This window comes from Zosterops lateralis (assembly GCF_965231275.1).
Source record: "Zosterops lateralis genome assembly, chromosome: 20".
Classification (NCBI taxonomy): Eukaryota; Metazoa; Chordata; class Aves; order Passeriformes; family Zosteropidae; genus Zosterops; species Zosterops lateralis.
Window position 1 is genome coordinate 11277913 of NC_139780.1, and position 20130 is coordinate 11298042.

At 48.5% G+C, this 20130-nt stretch overlaps 1 protein-coding gene across 2 annotated transcripts; it reads right to left on the reverse strand.

Moving 5' to 3' along the window:
• Positions 1-570: 570 nt before the first annotated feature.
• Positions 571-20052, reverse strand: USP20 (ubiquitin specific peptidase 20). Of its 2 annotated transcripts, none has more exons than XM_083876126.1 (24): positions 19936-20052; positions 16324-16434; positions 15909-15962; positions 15223-15285; positions 14965-15093; positions 14228-14324; positions 13968-14037; positions 13281-13394; positions 12112-12190; positions 10366-10807; positions 9363-9500; positions 8057-8169; positions 7456-7628; positions 6898-6992; positions 6409-6442; positions 6154-6199; positions 5705-5885; positions 5142-5268; positions 4889-5058; positions 4180-4261; positions 3794-3902; positions 3342-3444; positions 3019-3090; positions 571-2354 (listed from the first exon to the last, which is right to left on the reverse strand). In XM_083876126.1, the coding sequence occupies exons 2-24, from the start codon at positions 16402-16404 to the stop codon at positions 2194-2196; spliced, it is 2733 nt and encodes a 910-aa protein (XP_083732252.1). In that variant the 5' UTR covers positions 16405-16434; positions 19936-20052; the 3' UTR covers positions 571-2193. The 2 variants fall into 2 exon arrangements, with proteins under 2 accessions (XP_083732252.1, XP_083732253.1); XM_083876127.1 differs by lacking the exon at positions 19936-20052 and adding an exon at positions 19452-19852.
• Positions 20053-20130: the final 78 nt, after the last annotated feature.

A 20130-nucleotide genomic window follows, 5' to 3' on the forward strand; every position in this document is an offset into this window, starting at 1 on the left:
TCCAGCTGAGGCTGCATCACTCTCTTGAGCAGGGAATTCCTGCTGCTCCAGCCCCTCAGGCTGCTGTAGATTCCCAGTGCCCCGAGCCTGCTGTTCCCTGGGGAACAGGCTGCTGATGTTTTACCAAGGGAGGGGAATGGACCAGCAGGGATATTTGGCCACAGAACAGTGACAGGAAACTCTTGTAGAATCCTGGAACAGCTCAATGAAACTTTGACTCCTTCCCTTGCAAGTTATTCCCAGGACAATATTGTCAATGAGTAGCACATCCAGACCCCTCCAGGCTTTCTGAGGCACACTCAGGTGCAATGGGGTTAATGAAAGGTGAGCAGAGGTCTGTGAGCAGAGGCTGAAGGGGCAGGTGCCCTCTGAATGGGCACAGGATGATTGAGTGCCTCAGGCTCCTCTTGCTGCTGCCCAGAAGGATCTGTTCCCACACAGCCTCTGGTCAGTAGGAGCTTTGGATTTTATTTTCTACCTAATTTTTAAAATTTTTTTCTTCCTTCCCCACCCTGCTCCCTGGAGCTGTCAGCCCCTCTCACCAGGCAGGACAGGCCTTTTGAATGCACATGTATTTATTGTACCACTTTGAGCACAAGGTCTAACACTGAAGCACAGGAGTGTCATTACAGTGTGTACAGCACCCTCTGGAACACAGACATGCAGCCCTGCAGGCTCTGCAGCAGATCCCAGGGCTGCTGCAGTGGGGAATAAAGACAGCTTGGAACAATGAGAATCTCAACAGTGGCTCATTCTCTGACCTTCTCTAGAGTCTGGCTGGGTCTAAATAAGCATCCCATGAACAGGATTGTAAAATTACCATGCTGAATCAATTATAGACCATTTTTAAAGAAGTTGCTTTATGCAACAAACACTTGATCTAAAAAATAATAACATGAAGGCCACGTTTTTCTTCTCAAATTCTCCTGTCCTACCCCCTTTTATCTCTAAGTCAAGGAGCAGCCTTTCCCTCCCTCCCCCTTCTTCCCATTTTCCATGAGGAGCTCAGGAGGTCCCAGTTCCATGCAGGGTCTGGCACCACTAAGGCCAGACTTGGTGCTGTGGCATCACCCACACCACGAATCCTTTGGCTCCTCAGGCCCTGGGAGGCAGCTCTGCCTCCATCAAACTGCACTCAAAAGCTTGCAAAGATTAAACCCTTCCCTTGCTGCAAGATGAACAAAAACCATGTGAAGAACAGCCCTGCTGAGAAAAGTGGAGTTTGGCTTTTATTGCCCTAATTCCTGTCTCTGCTGCATTGGTGGCAGCAGATCTGGGAGCAAATTCATTAAATGAGCCACTGTACACACAAAGGACATCTGGAATGACCTCAGCACACAGGTGGGGGCTTGTTTGCAGAAGGAGCTCGTTCCTAAAAAGCTGCTTCATCAGCCTGGGCTCTGCTCAGCTGGGCCCCCTCCCCAGCCCAGGTGACCCCTCTGAAGGGGCTCTGTGTGATCAAAGGGGCCCCTCCTCAGCCTCAGCTCCTCACCAGCTGAGGGGAGACAGACACAGGCTCATGGCAGGGTCAGTCTGAGCAAGGCTTTGGGAAGGACTCTCCTTCCAGCTTTGTTGTCCAAAAACGTGCTGACTGTGGGAGATCAGACACAAGGAGAAAATAAAATTCTGCAAGACTGTGAAGGTGTGGGGTTGGAAGTGAAAGGAGAAGGGGAATAGCTTCTTTTCAAATTTCTTAGTTGATTGCAAGAATTTGATAAAGAGCAAAACTAGGAAGTTGTGACAGCACCACCAGCACAAAACCACAGGCAGACCTCGTGGCTTTAGTCAGGCTCAAAACCAGGTTTCTCTGGTTGCCTGCTGGAAACATAAATAATTTAAGAGAAGTGCCAAAAGCAAAACCTGCAAAGGAGCAGAGCTCAGTGCACTGGGGTCAAGCTGGGAGTGCTGGTTTGGTGGAAGCAAAGGAAAAGGAGAGGGCTCATGTCAGGACAACCCTGTGACTGTAGCCTCAGACCATGGCTGAAGCAGAGGTGAGGTGCAGAGCCTTGTCCCAGTCTCTCCCAGCACCACCCTGTGTTCTGAGCCACATGGAAAGAGGAGGAGGAACTTGTCTGCTCTGGGAGTGGTGGGGGAGCCCCAGACAAGGGAGGATGTTCTACCACTCAGGATTCCCAGCCTCCCATCCCCCACAGAGGTACCTGTGCCATCCCTGCCCTGCCCCACCCGCACAGATCACACTGCTCGTGTCTCTGCTTCAATCTTCTGCTCCCCGTGTAGGTTTTCCAGCTCCTGCACCTGGGCCATGTTCTGTCTGATGGCGATCTCGGGCCCACCCCCGTACAGGGTGCTCAAATAAACCCACGTCTCCTCGGAGATCTGCCCGTAGTCAGCACCTGGAGGGGACAACAGCAGTCACCAGATGCACCAGTAGGGAAAGGTCAGGGCCAGGATTTCCCCTCCAAACACTTCCCCCCGCAGACCCATCCCAGGAGGAGGAGACATCAGTGGTCCCTCCGCAAAGCCCCTGCAGTGCCACCTCCTGCTGGACGCACCAGTGTGTTCTCCATTAATCCATGTCCGCAATCACATCTACACATCTTCTAACTCCCTCCAGGGGTGACAACTCAACCACTGCCCTGGGCAGTCCCAAACCCTGACAGCCCTTTCCATACAGAAACTTTTCCTAATATCCAATCTAAACATTGCCAGGCACAACCTGGGCTGTTTTAACTTTGGAAGCCAGACCACAAGAGATGCTGAGTGAAGACCACATCAAAAGCAACACAAAAGCAAAGCTCCAGCACAAAGTGGAATGGTGGAAGGGGCCTGGGGAGCAGCAAGGCAGGAGCTGGGGATCTGCAGAACCAGTCACAGCAGCAATCTGGTCATGCAGGACTGCCACTGGAGAACTGGCTCGGTCAGGGCAGGGGCTGGGTAGAGAACTGTCATCCCCTGCAACACCATCTTGCTCTGTGATTTCATTATGCACAGCCAAACCCAGTGGAACAGTCTCCTTTACCTTTTAGGAGCACCAGAAGCAGCAAGCACCAGCCTTACCCTGCTTGACTTGCACGTGGCCACCTGGTTTTGTGAGGGCAATCTTGGTGTTGTCAATTGGTCCTGGGGGCTCTGTAGGAGAACAAACATGTCAAAAACTATCTGATTTCCTTGCTGCCTCCAGATTCAGATGCTTTCCTAACTTCTTCCCTTTACCATTTTTGTCCTGCCCTGGGGACCTGCAGGCAGCCCCAGTGGCTGGTGCCTGAACCCTGCCCATCCTTGTCACCCCAGGCAGGGGCAGTGCTCAGCCAGGACCCAGCAAATGGACTTGTTTCCATTCCCCCTCTCCCCCTGACAGACCCCCAGAGTCTGATCCTTACCATTATCCTTGCCCTTGACAAAGGCCTCCCACTCCCGGAACCACTGCATGCTGATACAGTAGATGACACTCGGAGACTCCTCTGCCTGGAAAGCCTTGTTCAGCTGGGAGAGCAGCAACAGAGACACAGGAAGGACTTAGTCACTCCTGAAAACCTGGGGGGCCCCTTCCATTAACTGTAAGGCAGCCTTGCCATTCTCTAGAAGAACCTCATGTAATTCCTTCCTCATGCCCTGTTCCTGCTCACCAGAGCAGGCACAAGACAAGGATGGTTTCACATTTCCTGTCTGCACAGCATTGCCATACCGCAGCTGCCCCTCTGCACTGGGGAACCCCCAGGCCAATCTCCTGGCCCTGCTGTAGATCACATTCTGGAAAACAGGCAGGAGTTTTCCAGGTCTCCATTCCCTACCCCTGCCCTTTGCCTTGCTCCCAGAGGCCTCCCCTGCCAACCTTGATGAAGGTGTCGATTTCGATCCTCCTGCGCTTGGCCAGGGCTTCGATCTCCACTTGGCAGATGGAGCACACGTAGAGATGGTTCACTGCAGGGCCACCCCCAAACCTGCCCACAAGGAGAGGGAGGGCAATGGAGAACTGCAGCACAGGGGAAACTCTTCCCAGCCCTGCATCCTACACACAGGGATTTCTATGCTACTCCAGACACTGCTAAGGGAGGTGCATCTGCAGCTGAGGGCGCAGAGCTGCCTTTACTCAGCCAACTTTGGCTCTTTGGTTTAGCTCTTGATGTCCTTTTAGGACAGGCACTGGTACAGCTCATCCTGGCTTAGATCAGGACACTCTACGAATACTAGGATAAAGAATGGAATGGCCATATTCACCTGTTGTAGAGATATTCCCACACGTTTTGTGGCAGAATCACAACCAGGTCATCAATGTAATGGTATTTATTAGGAGGGATCCCTGTGGAGGAAAGGTGAGTGGAAGAGTTAATCAGGGATCTCATTATTGCTGTGTACAACAGACACAAATAAAAAGGCAGATTTTCCTTTCTGAGAACTCTGATTCCACAATCTGCATACTTTTGTAATGGAAGACAGTCGTAAGTTCATTAACTATGGAGGTTTCTCAATCCATGGCCCCAATTTCTAATCAAGTGTTTCATTTCCAATTTGGAAGAGAGATTTACAAACACCAAATGCTTCCCAGCATGGCTTATGAAAGAGCAGCAGTCAGATGTGGTACCAGCTCCCTTCCACAGTTCATGCTCCCTTCTCCAAACAAACCCCAAGGGCGAGCCCTGCTGACAGAATAACACAGATAAACGCTGCCCTATCTGCTTTCTACAGGTTTGTTTTTAAACACAGAGAACTGAAAACTGTTGTTTCCAAGTATTAAACTCCCCCCCAGGCCTTCAACCAGCAGCACAATGGATAATTGTCTCATCCCTCCCTGAGCAGGCCAGAGTTTCTGACAAAGAGGATCCCACTGTAGCTTCCCCATATCAGGATGGCAGCTGGAGCTTTTTCCTGCATTTGTTAATGCACCAGGAAGCATCAAAGGTGCTGCTCCAAGGTCCAGCAGCCTTACCTCCATGGGAGCACAGAAAGGTGTGGTTGGTGATGGGCCCAGGCTCAGCAAAGGTGTTGAATTTATTGAGCCACTCTCGAGAGATGTAGAACTGGAGCAGACTGTGCTCCTTCATGCTGGCCAGGGACACGACCTTCTGACGCTCTCGCACAGCCTCCTCACTGCTTTTCCTGGAGCAGGGAAAGGAAACTCCATTTGGGAAATGCATTTCCAAGTGTTTTGTGCCCAGGGAGGGGCTGAGGGCACAGCTCACCTGTAGAACAGCACATAGGCTTCTGCATTCTGCACCACGGTCTCGTGGACCTCGGTGACGTACTGGTCATCGAATTCATACCACTGGCCGTTGATGACGTTCTGGCAGTAGGCCATGTAGTGGCCACCTGGAACAGAAAGCACAGCACTGCTGGGATCTGCAGTGCAGACAGAAGGCAGCCTTGGGATAATGTCAGCAGCACAAACAGGATTAGCTGCTGGCACAGAACAGAGAGAGAGAGAGAGAGAAAAAAAAAAGATAATTCCTGTTCAGGCAAGCTTTGCTGGAGCAGCAGAGCCTGGCACTGTCACCCTGATTTGCCTTCCTTGGAAGAGCTTCTCAGCAAGACTGAACAGTGGGAAAGGGTTTGAGCCAAGCCTGTGGGGAGGCTGAAAGAGCTGCAGGGGATCTGTCAGAAGCTGCTCAGCTCAGTTTCCAAAGGGCAGAGGCTGCTCAGGCTGAGAATGGAAGGGGTCTGATGCTGCCCATCAACCTAGCAGAGCTGTTGGCTACTCCTGACCACACTCAAGCCTCACTCACACTCCTCTCCCAGAAGGACTTACTGCCAGCTGTGCCGTGGTGACAGATGACTGACAGGAGGTCATAGGTGGTGATCTGGGACACACATTCCTTGGCCAGGAAAGGTCTCAGATCCAGCCCTTCCAAGGGGAAGGAGACATGGCTGTTGATCTTGAAGGAATACATCACCTCGTGCCGGAACCTTTTCAAGTGGATGCAAAGGATCTAAAAGACCAAGGACAGAGGACATCAAAGGGCAGTTTTGCCATGGGAGCTCTGGGAGCACAGCACATTTCTGTGTCTGATCTTTGCAGGAGTTCTTTGCCTGCTCCTCATGAATCCTGCTGGCTCATCAGCTTAGACTGAGAAAGTCTCTTCTGATCTAAATAAAACTTTGCCATCAAAAAAACTGCTGGTTTTATTCTACCTATGGTCTCCTGACCTCCTCAGTGGCTGCTAGAAGAGAATTAGGAAACAAGGTGCTTTTACCCACCTCTGGGAGCTGGAGGACTTTGCAGTACTTTACTCCATTCCGCAGCCTGAGGGAAGAAAAGAAACGAGCTGTGAGGACTCTCTACAGCAAAGGCATAGCTGGGTCTTGCTCACTTTGGAATCCAAGACAAATCCTGAATTCCAGCAGAATTGTCCAGGCAGAGATACAGCAAAATATCTGACAGCAGTACAGAGAAACAGAATTCCAGAAACAAAACTCCAGACGTGCAATACAATACAGATAACATCAACTTACTTCTTACACCGTTCACAGCTGTACATGTTGTCTCCTGTAGAGAGAGAAGAGAGCCATTATGCAGCTGCTCAGAGCATACAAGCCTGTCACAGCTTCATTTCCAGACAGTGCAGAGAAAGCAGATTAGGAGCCTTTTGGGCAGGCCAGGATGAGAAGAGATCAAAACAACTCCTCTCAATAAGTGTAAGCAAGAAGGGGATGCAGCCAATTAGTAGGAAGGATGAGAAAGGGAAGAAACTGAGGAGCCACAGAACTCAACCAACCAACAGCTCTGCCTGCTCCTCACTGAGGACACTCACCCAGATTTCCCCACCCCTGAGCAGGTAGAAAAGTTCCCTCCTGCTCAGAGATGCTGAGCTGCCAACTTTTGGCACTGCCAGTCTCTAATGGTACACCAAGGCAGGATTTCTAGGAGATTTAATCTGCCTGCAAAATGCATATGGAATGCTCCTCTGTGCTGTCAAACTCCAATGAAAAAAGCTCACTCACCTTTCAACTCATCTGCTGCAAAAAAAGCAGCAAGGCAATCCTCCAGTGTCACCACGGGACCCCAAAACCAGCTAGGGATACAGGACACCACAAACCTGCAGAGGAGAAGAGATTAAGGGTTGTAAATAAAATAGCTGAATGCTTTGGCACATAAAACCCCAAGTGGATGATGAATTTCCCTCTAGCTGTAGGTTCTAAGCTCATCCCACATCCCAGAAGAGCAGGGAAAGCACAGCTGCTTTCAGCTGATGTTCCTACTCAAACTGGAAATGATTTGGAAAACTACACCAGGAATTAATTTGCTCTGGAGGGCAGGTGTGAGGCAGCAGTGAGGGGTGATCAGCTGCACAAGAGCTCTCAAGGTGTGTGAGAGATCTAGAGGAGCAGCAACAACTGGTCCACATGAAAAGGCTCAAAGCCCTGTGAGGTAGCACATACTGCCCTCCAAGGAATGGTTCTAACTGACATCCCAATGTTAACACCACTGGTTAGGGACAGCTGCCTTCCAGCACTGCAGGGCAAACCTCAGAAAACATAAGTGCTGCAAAGGGAACACACCTCCGGATATACTCCATGATGAAAGCAATCCAGCCTTGTGAGGCATAGTTGTCCCCACACGCCCCTGTCTTGGCTGGCACATTTTGGTAGATGGCAGAGTGCAGCTTGGCCAAGTCCTCTTTCCCTGGGATTGGGAGTGACAGGTCCTGGAATGTCTCCACTGTTGTAGAAACCTGGAAATATCCAAGAGGAAGAGGTCTAGGTTTCCAGTGTGTAATGGAGCTGGCATCTGACCTTCATCACCTTTTATCACTGCTTGGATTTAGCCTAGGCTAGAAACCCGAGCTGGCAGCAGGAGCAACTCCCTGTGGCTAATTATTCTTCCCTGCTGTCAGCACTGATTTCTGTCACTTAGTAGCACTGGACTCAGTTTTCTAAGTGAATGTGATACTGCTGGGTCAGCTCAGTAACATGGATCAGCAAACAAAGAAACACCTCTCCTTGGCATGGCAGATTCCCATACCTCCCCTGCCATCACCTATTGCCACGTTAGCAGGTGCTGCATCCCACAGGTGTTTGGAGAGAGCAGCACCATTCCCTAGGAAGAGATCTACAAGCACAAAGGCTGTGCTGGGTGACTGGGAGGGCCCAGGACACTCACTCTGTCACAGGTGAGGCACTGCACCAGGCTGAGGATGGAGCCATCAAAGATGTCGGAAATCACGCTGCGGTAACGGAGCTCTTTCTTCTTTTTCCCAGAAGCCTGCATCTGGGCTGGAAAACAAGGAGTGGCCTCTCAGTCTCATGTCCTCCCAGAGTCACACAACCACATAAGAACATGGGACAAGCACTGTCCTGATGTTTAGACCCCATTCCAGGGACATGGTGAGGCAAGGTGTGAAGAGACATGGAGGACTCTGCTGCTGTGTGTGGTTCAAGGGAGGGGCAGCCAACTGAACCAACACCAGTTGACTCTCAGGAGGCAGAAACTGTTGTACTGGAACTCCTGTTTCCAGTCTTTAACATGTTTAAAAGCCTGGCCCTGCCACAGACAGTCCCTAGTTTTCTGAGGTCTTGTGACATTTTGCTCCAAGCTTTGCACTTCTCTTCCTCTCCCTCTCATCTGCCTCTGTACTTTGTCTTTTTTTTCCCCCTCTGACATTTACCACGTGTTTCCCAAGTGTCTTGCACTGGAGAGGACTATGCACAGCAAATGCAAGGTTTTGTTTAACACCAAACCCTGTCCCCACACACACGTGCAGGCAGACAGAGTGGTTTTCATGCAGCCAGAACATCTGCAGCTGTGCTGACCTCAGCCAAGGGGCTGAAGAAAGAATGTCCTCATGGAGCAGCTGGAGGGACAGTGGTACAAGCACAAGCCATTGTGTTTGCAGAGTACGCAGCGTTGAGGGACTTTGATTTGCAATTTGCTCTGGGATGCAGGGACCAGTTTGATAACAACACAAGCCAGGCTCCATTCTGCAGCCTGACAGTGCTCCCAGCACCACAGGGACATCTGCAGCCCTAATTCCATTCCTGCGAGCACAAGATGTCTAAGAGGCAGGAAGCTCTGTCAATAACAGCATCTTACAGTTCTCTGGCCCACATGCCATGAAATTCAAGTCTGGCAGACAAATGTTTATGTATTTCCACACTCTCCTAAAGGGACTGAGCTTGTGCCTGGGACTTCAGAGCCATTTTATTAATGACAAACAGAGCACACAGATACAGACGTGGATCATTTCAGGCTCCAGTATAAGAACACACTAGAACATAGCTGTGCCCAGAGCTTGACTTTACTTGCAGGTTCACTGCCAAGTCTTTGCCAAATACTATTTTAGAACACACTAATGTCCAGGGGAACCAGCACTTTTTACATCTGTTAATCCAGAATCACGATGGATTCCTTCTCTCCCCTCCTCTACATGCTCCCTCCTTCACCTCCCAGCAATCCTCCTTTGCACTACCTTTCTTGAGTATGTAGGAAGGTCCAAGCCTGGCAGGACTGGAGCGGGGAGGACTGCTGGAGAGCTTGGAGTGCATTTCATGATGGACTGGACTGCAGGGGCATGAGGAGCAGCGCACATAGGCATCATTGTCAGGTTCTGTTTGGGAAAATGGGGAGGGAAAAGGGCACTGGTGAAAATCCCAGTTATGAAAGGCAACTCCACTGCAATCTGTGTCAGCCTAGCTCTGTGTTCCAGCACAGAATCTTTCCCAAAAGCACAGTTCAGTGTCCATTAACTGTTCTGCTTGCACAGGCTGGCAGACACAGCTCCCTTAGTCATGGGTGAGAGTGCATACAGAGCTGTACCTAACAGCTAATAATTACATACTAAAAATACCAAAAAACAACCTGCCATTTTTTCACACTTATGACTAATTAGTTCTTGCAGCTTGCTCCTGTAGCCCTAATCCACACAGACAGCATTGCTGCCTTCAGTGCCAGCTGGCAGAGTAAGACTCTTACATAAAGAAGCGTTGAAAGATCAGATATGTTCAGCTTTGAGGTGACTCCACACTGCTGCTCTTTTCTTCTCCCTGAGACACAGAAATGCTCAAACTGTGCCTCTCCCTCTTCTCTCCCCAGGGTCCACAGTCCAACATTAGCAAATACCTTCTGCCTTTTCCACAGCTAGTATTTCCCCAGGCCAGCATATCAAATAAAGAGATGTACACATACCAAACCTTTTTCCTTAAAAGGCATCAATACAGAGTTTGCAGGCCTGGCAGAGGCAGCTCACTGCTGTGCCTTTACTCAGCTCACAGCCTGGATAAGCACCTTTCTGGCTCACCAAGTACACCTCCTTATAGAAGCAATTTTGAACAAAGGTAGGGACTGAGGAAAACCTTGGATGCAAAATCTTTAGAAACACAGAGAAGGAACAATCACATTATGTGTCTGGCACTGCACTACACCGCAGTGCCTGTGGAGGATGGTAACATCTTCCTGCTGGAAGAGGGGTATACCTGGTGTCCTACATGGGCTGGCAGGACAGGGAGCTGGCAGCATCTCGGGTGAGGCTCTGCCATCGACCGGCATCATCGTAGTGTCAACATCTGCATCCTCATCCACCTGCTCCGAGTTGCTGCGCCGATGGCTGCAGGAGAACTTCCTGTCCTTCATCCTCTCTTTCTCTGAGATCCCTCTCCCTGCTTCATCCTGGATCAGCAGCTCTGTTTCTGCCAGGGAACTGCTGCCCATGCTCCCTGAGGTCCGACTCTGGCCCTCCCCCTCACCCCTGTCACTGCTGGAGTCACAGGAGAGAAACTCATCCTCAGAAGGGCTTCGGTCGCCCTCCCGCTTGTCCTCCTGGTCATTGGTGTCCAAATCCCTCATCTCTGCAACAACAGGTTCCTTCAGTTCCTCATGGAGCTGATCCATCAGGCATCGCAGGAACTCCTGGGTGTCCTGAAAACCAAGATTCCATGTCAGTATCCAGCCAGAAATGGGGCAAATGGGGATGGCTCCATTCACAGCCCATTCCAAGAGTGCCCACAAAGGTGAGTCTGCTCTGCAGCACACAGTCCCAGCTAAAGCAGGGCCATGCACCAAAGGGCCTGTCTCTTACAGAAATGCTTTAACTCCTAAATAATTCAAGGCCCAATTTTTTAATCTGAAAATCTCCAGCTGAAAGACTTTGAAAAGCCAGAGAACAGATGTAGAAGGCAAACCAGGAGTGCATTTATCAGGGGTTTGCAACAGATAATAGGGAAAAACAAGGAGAAACCTGATGAAAACAGCAGGCCTTGGGGAACAGACTCCTACCCACAAACACATCCAGGAACAAAGACTTCTGCTCCTGGCAAGCCATCTCTTAGAGAGGGCAGATTAAAATCTTTAATAATCAGGAGAGGAACCAGGAACCCAAAGCTATACAGTCTAGGTGCAAGCTCCTACATTCATAATACATGGTAAAAGAGCTGATACATTGGCTTCAAAGGAGCTGCTGGAATTTTGACAACTGCAGAAAGTTCATTACGATGTTTCAGTTGTTTTATGAAGTTTGGCTTTCAGCCTGCCCTGCCTACCTTTCAAATTTATCTCTTCAGATCAGAGTTTTCCATGCCAATGTATTTCACATCAAAGACAAATATAGGAGTTCTTTCATAAATCATTATTTTTATTCTTTGTTTTGATTTCTTGTCACTATCACAGTTTTGATGCACTGTCACTTCTCTAGTAAATTTTCTAATCACAGTTTGTTGTTTACATTTTGTTATAAAGAACAAACAGAAGAGCTATGCTGATAAAGACTTCAAAGCAAAAAAAAAATGATACTACCTTTAAATAAGATGTAGTTTTGCTGTAATTCCCCAGGAAAAGAATATAGAAGATTTCTATCTTTGAGTTTTTAGTGCAGATTTATCCAGGTTCCTCAGCTCTGACATGAATAAATAATACCAAACTCCTATAAAGCAGATATCAATAGATCTCAAAGCTGTTTATAAATGATCTGACCACTGTAATTTCAGAGGTGAGCAAGCTGACACGAGAAAATGAACTGGTTTGGTACCAAGAAGCCAGAGGCAAGCCTGGAAAAGACTCCACGTCTCCCAAATCCTACCCAAGTGCTCTATCAGATCACTGATATTGACACAGAAAGGCCATGACCCTTGAGCTCAAGCTCTTCCCTCTGAACACAAGCACCACTACTGCAAGAATTTAATTCCCACTGTTTCTGGAATAATGGCATGAGTTTTTTCAGGCCCCACCTGCTGTGCATAGCCTCGGAACATGGGATTGACAAGCTTGATTCCATGGGACAGACTGCTTGGAACAACATAACTCGGGCTGTTCAGACATAGAAAAACAAAAAAGAAATCGTCAGTTTGCTTATCAAGCCTGGAGCCAGCTTGTCTAACAGGCCATAACAGAGGGTGTGGTGTGTAGTTAAAGAGGACAAAAGATAATTATGCACCTGCAAAGGCTGGGCAGAGATTTCTGCATGAGCTGGGTGACAAACACGCCAAGAGACAGAAAACACCTTGCAGTCATTTTAGTCTGTCTTTCCAAAGAGACCCTTGCTCAAAACACATTTCACCTACAGCTCTGTCATACTTTGAGAGTGGAAAGTGATTCTTTCCAGAGCAGAGTTCAGCACTTAGTTACTTTGTTTCATTTTCCAGCACCGTGTCTGTCTCAAAATCTGGGCAGGCTGACCACCCAGTAAATGCAGTAAATCTAATCAATGTTAAAATGACATTTCTTCAAAGCCTGCAGCCTCCTGCTCCACAAAAACACAGTTCACCTTGCTCCATATCTTACTTATTCCTTGCTAATAATGAACTTGAGGCAAATATGCAATACCATTTAAATTCCTGTTTTGATGGGGTTTAATTTACTGCACAGAGCTACATAATTTTGCACTGTCCTTTGAACTGGTCTAGAATTGGAACCAATGGCAAACATTTCCCAAAACGTCCCCTGCATTTTCCACATCACTCAGTAAAAATCTCTAAATCACTTTTTTCATCCAAATCATCAATTCCTCTGCTAATCAAGAGCAGTGCAATTAAGTGCTGGTCACTGAAGTCCACGTAAAATACCAGGAGGTAGTTCCAAGTATTCCCTTACTTCATCATTTTTTTCTTCACTGCCAGCAGGGGAACTATATTTTTTTAAAACGCCTCCTTTCTAAAATCGTAATATCAGGAATGATTTCTTTGCACTGACATCAGTGTGCCCATTTCATCACCAGCAGCAGGACATGGGATCTCCTGGATCCCAGCGAATCCTCACATCCCCATGCACACAAGGGGTGAAATCGCTGCCTCAGACAATACACTTATCCCTGAGGATCAGATTTCCTCTGCTGATGCCAAACCTCAGAACCAACACATCTCTGAAACCTGGCCAGGTTAGATCAGGGGTCAGCACTCACCGTTTCTTGTGCCAGACCTCAGACACCAACTTCTGGTAGCTCTTGCACAGGGCAGGTTTCTTATCCGTACGGACCAGTCCACCACATTCCAGGAAAAACTGTGTGAGAGGTGGGCTGCAAGAGAAGGAAAAAGAGAATTCAGCCCACAGAAATGGCTCCTCTGCTTCTATTTATTTATCAAAACTTCATGCAGGCCTTATCAAAAGCATGCTTAAGGTACTGATTTTAAACCAAGGGAAGAAGTGATTCCAGATGCAGATGTGACTCCTCACTTGGATCAAAGGAAAAAAAGCTGATCTGAACCTGTTTTCAGTACAGAAAAGATCCTGGAATTAGTTTTCAGCAGGATGGCTAGAGAATATTTTAGGATAGATATTATTAAAATTATATCAGTGGGGAGAATAAAGAGACATGACATGGCTTTCTCTGGGATAAATAGTTTCTGTTGCAACAGAAATGATGACGTTTTACTTCAAGCATTTGTCTAAACATGAGTCTTGTACATAGCCACGAGCTGGCTGGTCCCTCAATCTCCTACTCTAACACTTCTGTTGCCATAATTTTTTTTTTCTGTCCCTAGCCTGGCTAATCTCTCTTTGCAAGACTCATGAAGGTTTCAGATCAGAGGTGACACTTTAGATATGTAGTGAAGTCAGTTAAGACAACACTGAAAGCCCTAATGCCTACCAGTTTGAGAGAGCCTGAAGTGCTGCATTCATGTAGCAGGAGTTCCCAAGATTTTTCATTCCAGTAAGGCCTAAAGCACAAACAAGAGAGGGATGAATCACTTTCCAGATGTGCTGCTTTCTATATTCCTCCCCAGGGAGAGGGAATCCAGCCCTTTCTGGGCAGTGTCTACATTCTGCTGCCAGGAACCCTCTCAGTGCAGGCCCTACAGACTGCAGAGTTGCCCTGCCAGCCCTTTCATCAACTCAATGCAAAGTCACCTCTTGGTTTCAAATCATCATCCTCTGATTCAGATTCGCCTTCATCAGCCACTGCAATTGGAACAGCTTTCAGAGGGTGAGCAGACAAAGGAGAATCCTAGATTAAAGACAGAGAAATAACTATCAGTCACAGGCCTGCTTTGAAAGATGAGATGTGAGAGATATTATCTTATACATAAATCAAGCCTGCCTTCAAGAAAAGTAGAAGGAGAAGGAAGAACAGGTTGCACTGTCTACCCTTCTCACTGAGGCAGCAGGAAGTGGAAATAGTGGCTTTACTGCTTCCAGTACTCATGATAAGAAAATTCAGGAATGAGCAGCAGTGTCAGAAGTACATGATTTTCTGATCTGACAGCTGAAATTTCCATGGACCATGCATTGGAAATGAAAATGTGAGAGATAGGTTCTTCTCACATGCAGATACCCCATTGGAAAGGTTAAAAATATAGTCAGAATGAATATTCGAGTCATAAAATCATAGAATCATAGCACCATAGAATGGTCTGGGTTGGAAGGGACCACAAAGGTCATCTAGTTCCCACTCCTAGTCATTTGTCTTTTTGCTGGGAGCCCTGTAAGTCAGGGCTAGTGGTCCTCTGGCTACAGACAGCCACTTTCAGGGAAGGCATCCCCATCACAGCCAACGCTGCACCACGGCAGAGATCCCTTGGCTAACTTCACACCAGGTACACACAAAACCTTGCCAAGCCCTGAGCCCTGCCCTGTGTGACACAGACCTCAGGGAACTTGGCAGGGGGTGAGGGCGGGTGGGCAGCCAGGCGCTGCTCCAGAAACACTTCCTTCTCACAGGCATAGCACCACACTCGGAACGTTGTCAGGTTCACCGTCAGGTTGTGCTTCTTGGCCTGGGAATTAAAAAGGAAAACAACACATCTCTGGCAGCTAGCTTGAGCTGCAGCACAGGGCTACCAGAACATGGAACAGGATAAAACCAATTCTGTCTGTTTAAATGTGGGGAACAGAGGAAAGCTCACCTGTGCATGAAGTGTGCTGTGGTCAGCAAAGGACTCCCCACAACCAACATAAGAACAACCAATCTAGAGAGGGGAAAGAGCCAAAGCACAATGGGCACATCAAGTTAGACTCTTTAGAAAACAGTCTGTAACTCCAGTCCCAGCAGCAGCAGCAACTTAAGAATTATCTTGCCAGTTTTATTCAGGGCCCAGAACAAGATGGAAATTTAGAAGTGATTTAAGAAAGAAAACCTGGAACCAGGCAAAGTCTCTGTTCCAAGGCCATTGCTCCAACAGGGATCTCACCTGAGCAGCTCCAAGCCTGGGCATTCCAGTGTAAAAATAAACAGTCCCTGCCTCCCTGGATGTCCCATGGCATTCCCTCCCTCCTCGCTTCCAAGGTGTCACCCTGCAGCCCCTCCACAGGTGCCAGCAGACACAACACCCACCCAACAACCAACACTGGGGAATTTATTCATTCCCACTGGGAACAGAAGGACAATCCCCTACAAGGAGTGAATTATTACATCTTGTCAGATTGTGACAGTGTTATCCTTTCACTTTGAGAGTTTCCTCCTTGGAATCCATCAAAACCACTATACAGTTCTACTATGAGCCCCTCCTTTGCTCCCCACTCTTTTTTTTCAGTATAAATGCTATTCAAGTGAAGTCCCACCACATTATGTACACAAATAAGCCATTTTTACCTGAAGACAAGCCCAGAGGTTTGGTCCCACAGCTCCACAAGACTGGCAAGCTCCCTGCAAATTCATGATAAAAGAAGGGTTGTTTGCTTGGTTGGTTTTTAAGTACCAAGTCCTTGAAGTATGAGAAACTTCTCTATGAAACACCCCAACCTTCATGGTATTTCATTCCTTAACACCACACTTCCAATCATATACACAATTGCACCACTTTTGCTAAGTGACACATTCAAGCAGAATAAAATGACTATGAGAAATTTGTGGGGTCACAAAGGGTGATTTTATGGGAAATGTGGGTACCTCAGTGGGGGAAGGAGAGTTTCCCTGTGGAGATAGGCAGCATTCTCTTCAAAAAGCAAACATGCAAATCCATGCACAACAGCTAAAAGGGAAAGGACTCAGAGCCACAACCCTGTACCTTGGATTTGAGCAGCAGATCATCCCTGGTCACCTCTCCTATGGAATCCAGGTGAGGACAGATGTCCCTTGTATCCCCCATTTTCACCAACACTCATGTGAGGAGGGTTTCCTAGGACAAAAAAAGATGGCTCCTCTCACTACATGTCAGATTCGCTCTCATGACTGTAAGAAGATACCTGTTTTGCATATTAGAGTTCCATATCAATCTTTAAGGTTCAGAGATTGAAACAAATCTAAACCTGGAGCCCCACAAGCTGGCACAGTCTGGCCCCACTGCTGAGTGGCTGCACTGTGGTGTTGCAGGGAAGGAGCAAAGCCGTGGGGAGGAGAGAGAAGCAAATAAAGTTAATAATCCATATCATGGAATGTGCCTTCAGAAATACTGAGAGGTGCTGGGCACAGCTTCAGCTGCAAAGATACATATCTAATTAGCTCATTTGCATGAAACTCTGATGAAAAGTGAAAGGTGGTGCAGCCCATGACAGCAGTACTTAGCCTGGGGTGTCTGTGAGCTTCATGCACCCAACTGTGCTGATCTGAATCTAACATTTCGTTGTTACACTACTTCATCACACATTAAAAATATGATTAGCTCTAAATGAAGCTGGGCAAGAGGGAAATAGACTTAAATTAACTGTAACACAAGCAGGCTTCAGTCTCTGAGGAATTTACTATTTCAAGGGCAGATTTTTATGAGCCACATAACTAGAAGTGTGTGCAAAACATAACAACACACTGTTCCACCCAGCTCATACATACAAGCACTACAAGAACAGATGATTTCATAGCTTATGAACACAATAAACACTTTCATGGTGGTCCATGGATCTGGAAGAGACTTCAAACATGTTTCAGTAACACGCAGCTATTAAAAAAAAATGAAAAATTTCTGTTTCTTAAGCAGATTTTAAATAATCTTGCTCATGGCCATTAAAAAATAGAAAAGAAGATAAGTGATACTAATAGCACAGACAAGGATCCAAAATATTACAGTTGGCTGTAAATGAAGCATATGTGAAGAGACCACATCATCGCAACAAAGAAGTGGAAAAATCTGATGAACTTGATGTTAATGACTCCAGCAGCAGCAGCATGGCTGCTACACTCTGGATTTTTTCACATTTTGAGGACATTTGAAACAATTCCCAGTGTTATCTGGTCTGAATCACTGACAGCAGGGAGAAAAGAAAAAAAAATTAATCGAGGCCATTTAAGTAACACTTATCTTGGGAGTGGAAAACCTTGCCTAGCACCTTGCCTTGGCAGAAGATAAACCCCACGGATAATTTTACAATGTTTTCCTATCACTCTCTAGAACAGAATAAACTGATGGGAGGAGCAAAGGGAGAAGAAATCATATGTGCATGGTAAAAAACACCACAGGGGTGCTGACCTGGATCTCGGTAACCTGTGAAGAGAAGCTTAACAAACAACAGAGCAATTTCATGCAGCTTCACAGAGAAGGAACACAGAGCAGTGTTAACACACATTGATTTAAAAGACAAATGACAAAAGCTCAGAAGCTTTGACTAACACATAAAACTGGGACATTTCAGGCTTTGAGTTCCTTGACCAAAACAGATCCCTTTCCCCAAATGCATCAGCTGGTCCAATTAAAAAAAAAAAAAAAAAAAAAAAAAAAAAAAAAAAAAAATCAATGCTATATTTGCTGTTTCACCATCTTTGATTTCTTGTCTCTCAGATGTTCCTCAGAAAATCTAATGAACAAAATAGTGTTTCAAAATTAATTCCAGATCCCATATCTTCACCAGCTGAAGTTAACTGGGAACTGCTTTTGAAGCACACTTTGTTAAGTAGAGTCTCCTGGATGTGGATGGTTCAGTGCATTCTGTGAGACCACCCCTCTCCTCAAAATTAAAACCATGTCTTCAGACTTTCCAGCACTGGGGTGCTGCTCTTCCCACACAGGGCTTCCCTTTCTGAACAACGCAGGGAAAACCTCATTTTTGCCTCTTAGCCCTGACCACACACACCAGAAAAAGGTTCGTGACTGTTCAGAGGGAAATATTCAACTCCTGCCTTCCCACGACTCTGCCCTAAGAGCTTCAGCTGCCACACAGAGCTCTAATTCTGCTCAGGAAACCAGGAATTTCATAAAAGCACTGCCAGAGAACTGAACTATGCTTGTCAAAATGTACTGTGTATGATGGGAAAAGAATTTACTCTAAAACAAGTCCTTCAGCCTGTCTTTCTCAAGCACCACTGAGGGGGAACAGTACAGGAACATGTCAGAACAATTCCTCCGTAACTGCAACCTACTTTCAGTCGCTTCAGCTGCTGCCAAACCCAGCGTCTCTGCCTTCCTTCTACAGGAACACATTTCTAGGTTTTCTAGGTTTTCGTTGGTTGTTTTGGTTTTGTTTTTTTTTTTTTTTTCTTATAACAACTGTGTGGTTTTGTACCAAAGCTAGAGCCAGCTGTCAAGAGTTTCAGATCCATGCAGGCTGACATTCTTCAGAGCAACTGCACAAATAAAAGAAATCTTTGCACTGCTCATCCACAAAACAACTACCAGGTCTGGTCTTGCATAACCTACCAAGAGAAAGAAGTATCTGCAGTTGTGCTCCAAGACGTTTTATACTTCAGATACTGAAAAAAGAACTATTTACCGAACTGCCCTACTGACAAGGCAGAAGCAGAAAGCAAGTGCTCCCGGCTCGCAGCTGCACCAGGTATAGGAAAACCTGCAAAGGAGAGCAGGTCTGAACACTGATTTATTATGGGAGGTCACAACACATCGACTCACCTAGAGATTTGGCTTTCAGGCAAAAAACACCTGCGAGAAATCCCCCCTTGCCCGCTATGTCGCTCCTCAAGCGCAGCAGACCCCCAAAACAGGAGTCCTCTCCTGACAGACGCTACAGCAGCCGGACACGAGCGAGACTGAACAGAAACAGCCTAAAGCCGCAACGTCCTGCTCCCGGGGTGGGCACCAGGCCCTGGGGCCGCCCCAGCGCCGGGGCACGGAAGGATCGGGGCCGGAGCCCCCGCGGCCGCTGCTGCTGCATCATCCCCCGCGCGGCCCGGCCGCTCTCCCTCCGCACAGAGTCCCACAACCACATAAGAACGCGAGACCCGCCGCCCCGGCCCGCGGCCCTCGCTCACCTGAGGGATGCCCGGGGCGTCGCCGCCCCCGCCCCAAGCCAGGCCGCCGGGAAGGGCCGCGGGAACCGAGCAGCGCAGGGAAGCGGCGGAGAAGCGGCGGGTGTCGCGCAGGCCGGGGGAGGAGCGGGGGCCGAGCCCAGCGGGGCGGGACCGAGCGGAGGAGGCGGTGGGGGCACTGACCCCGCGGGGTCCCGGGCCCGAGGGCTCCCCGAGCAGTCGGGGCTCAGCCCCCAGGGCGGGAGCTGGAGGGGTGAACCCCGGCTCGTTCGGCCGGGGACCCAACAGTGCGGCTCGGTGCCTCGGCCTGCGGGGAGCAACCGGGAGAAGGAGCCACGTCCTGCTCCAAAGGCTGGTCTATAAACCCCGCTGTGGGACCGACGCCCCCCACGGCGCCTTCTCTCCACGCCGTCCCTCACAGGCACCGGCCACCGGCGGCGGCTGCGCTGCCGGGATTGCGAGAAACGGAAAGATCCTCGCGACTTACACAAGGTCTTCTCAGAGAAGACAGTGCATGGCCCGGGCGGGGGGGGCACGAGGGCTCCCAGGCCCGTCCAGGCGGGCACGGAGCGGTCCCGGGAGCGCGGCTCTCGCCCGGCCGAGGTGCGGACAGAGGGGCGGGGCCGCCCGGCTGAGGTGCGGGCAGAGGGGCGGGGCCGCCCGGTTTCGTCGCGGGCTTGTG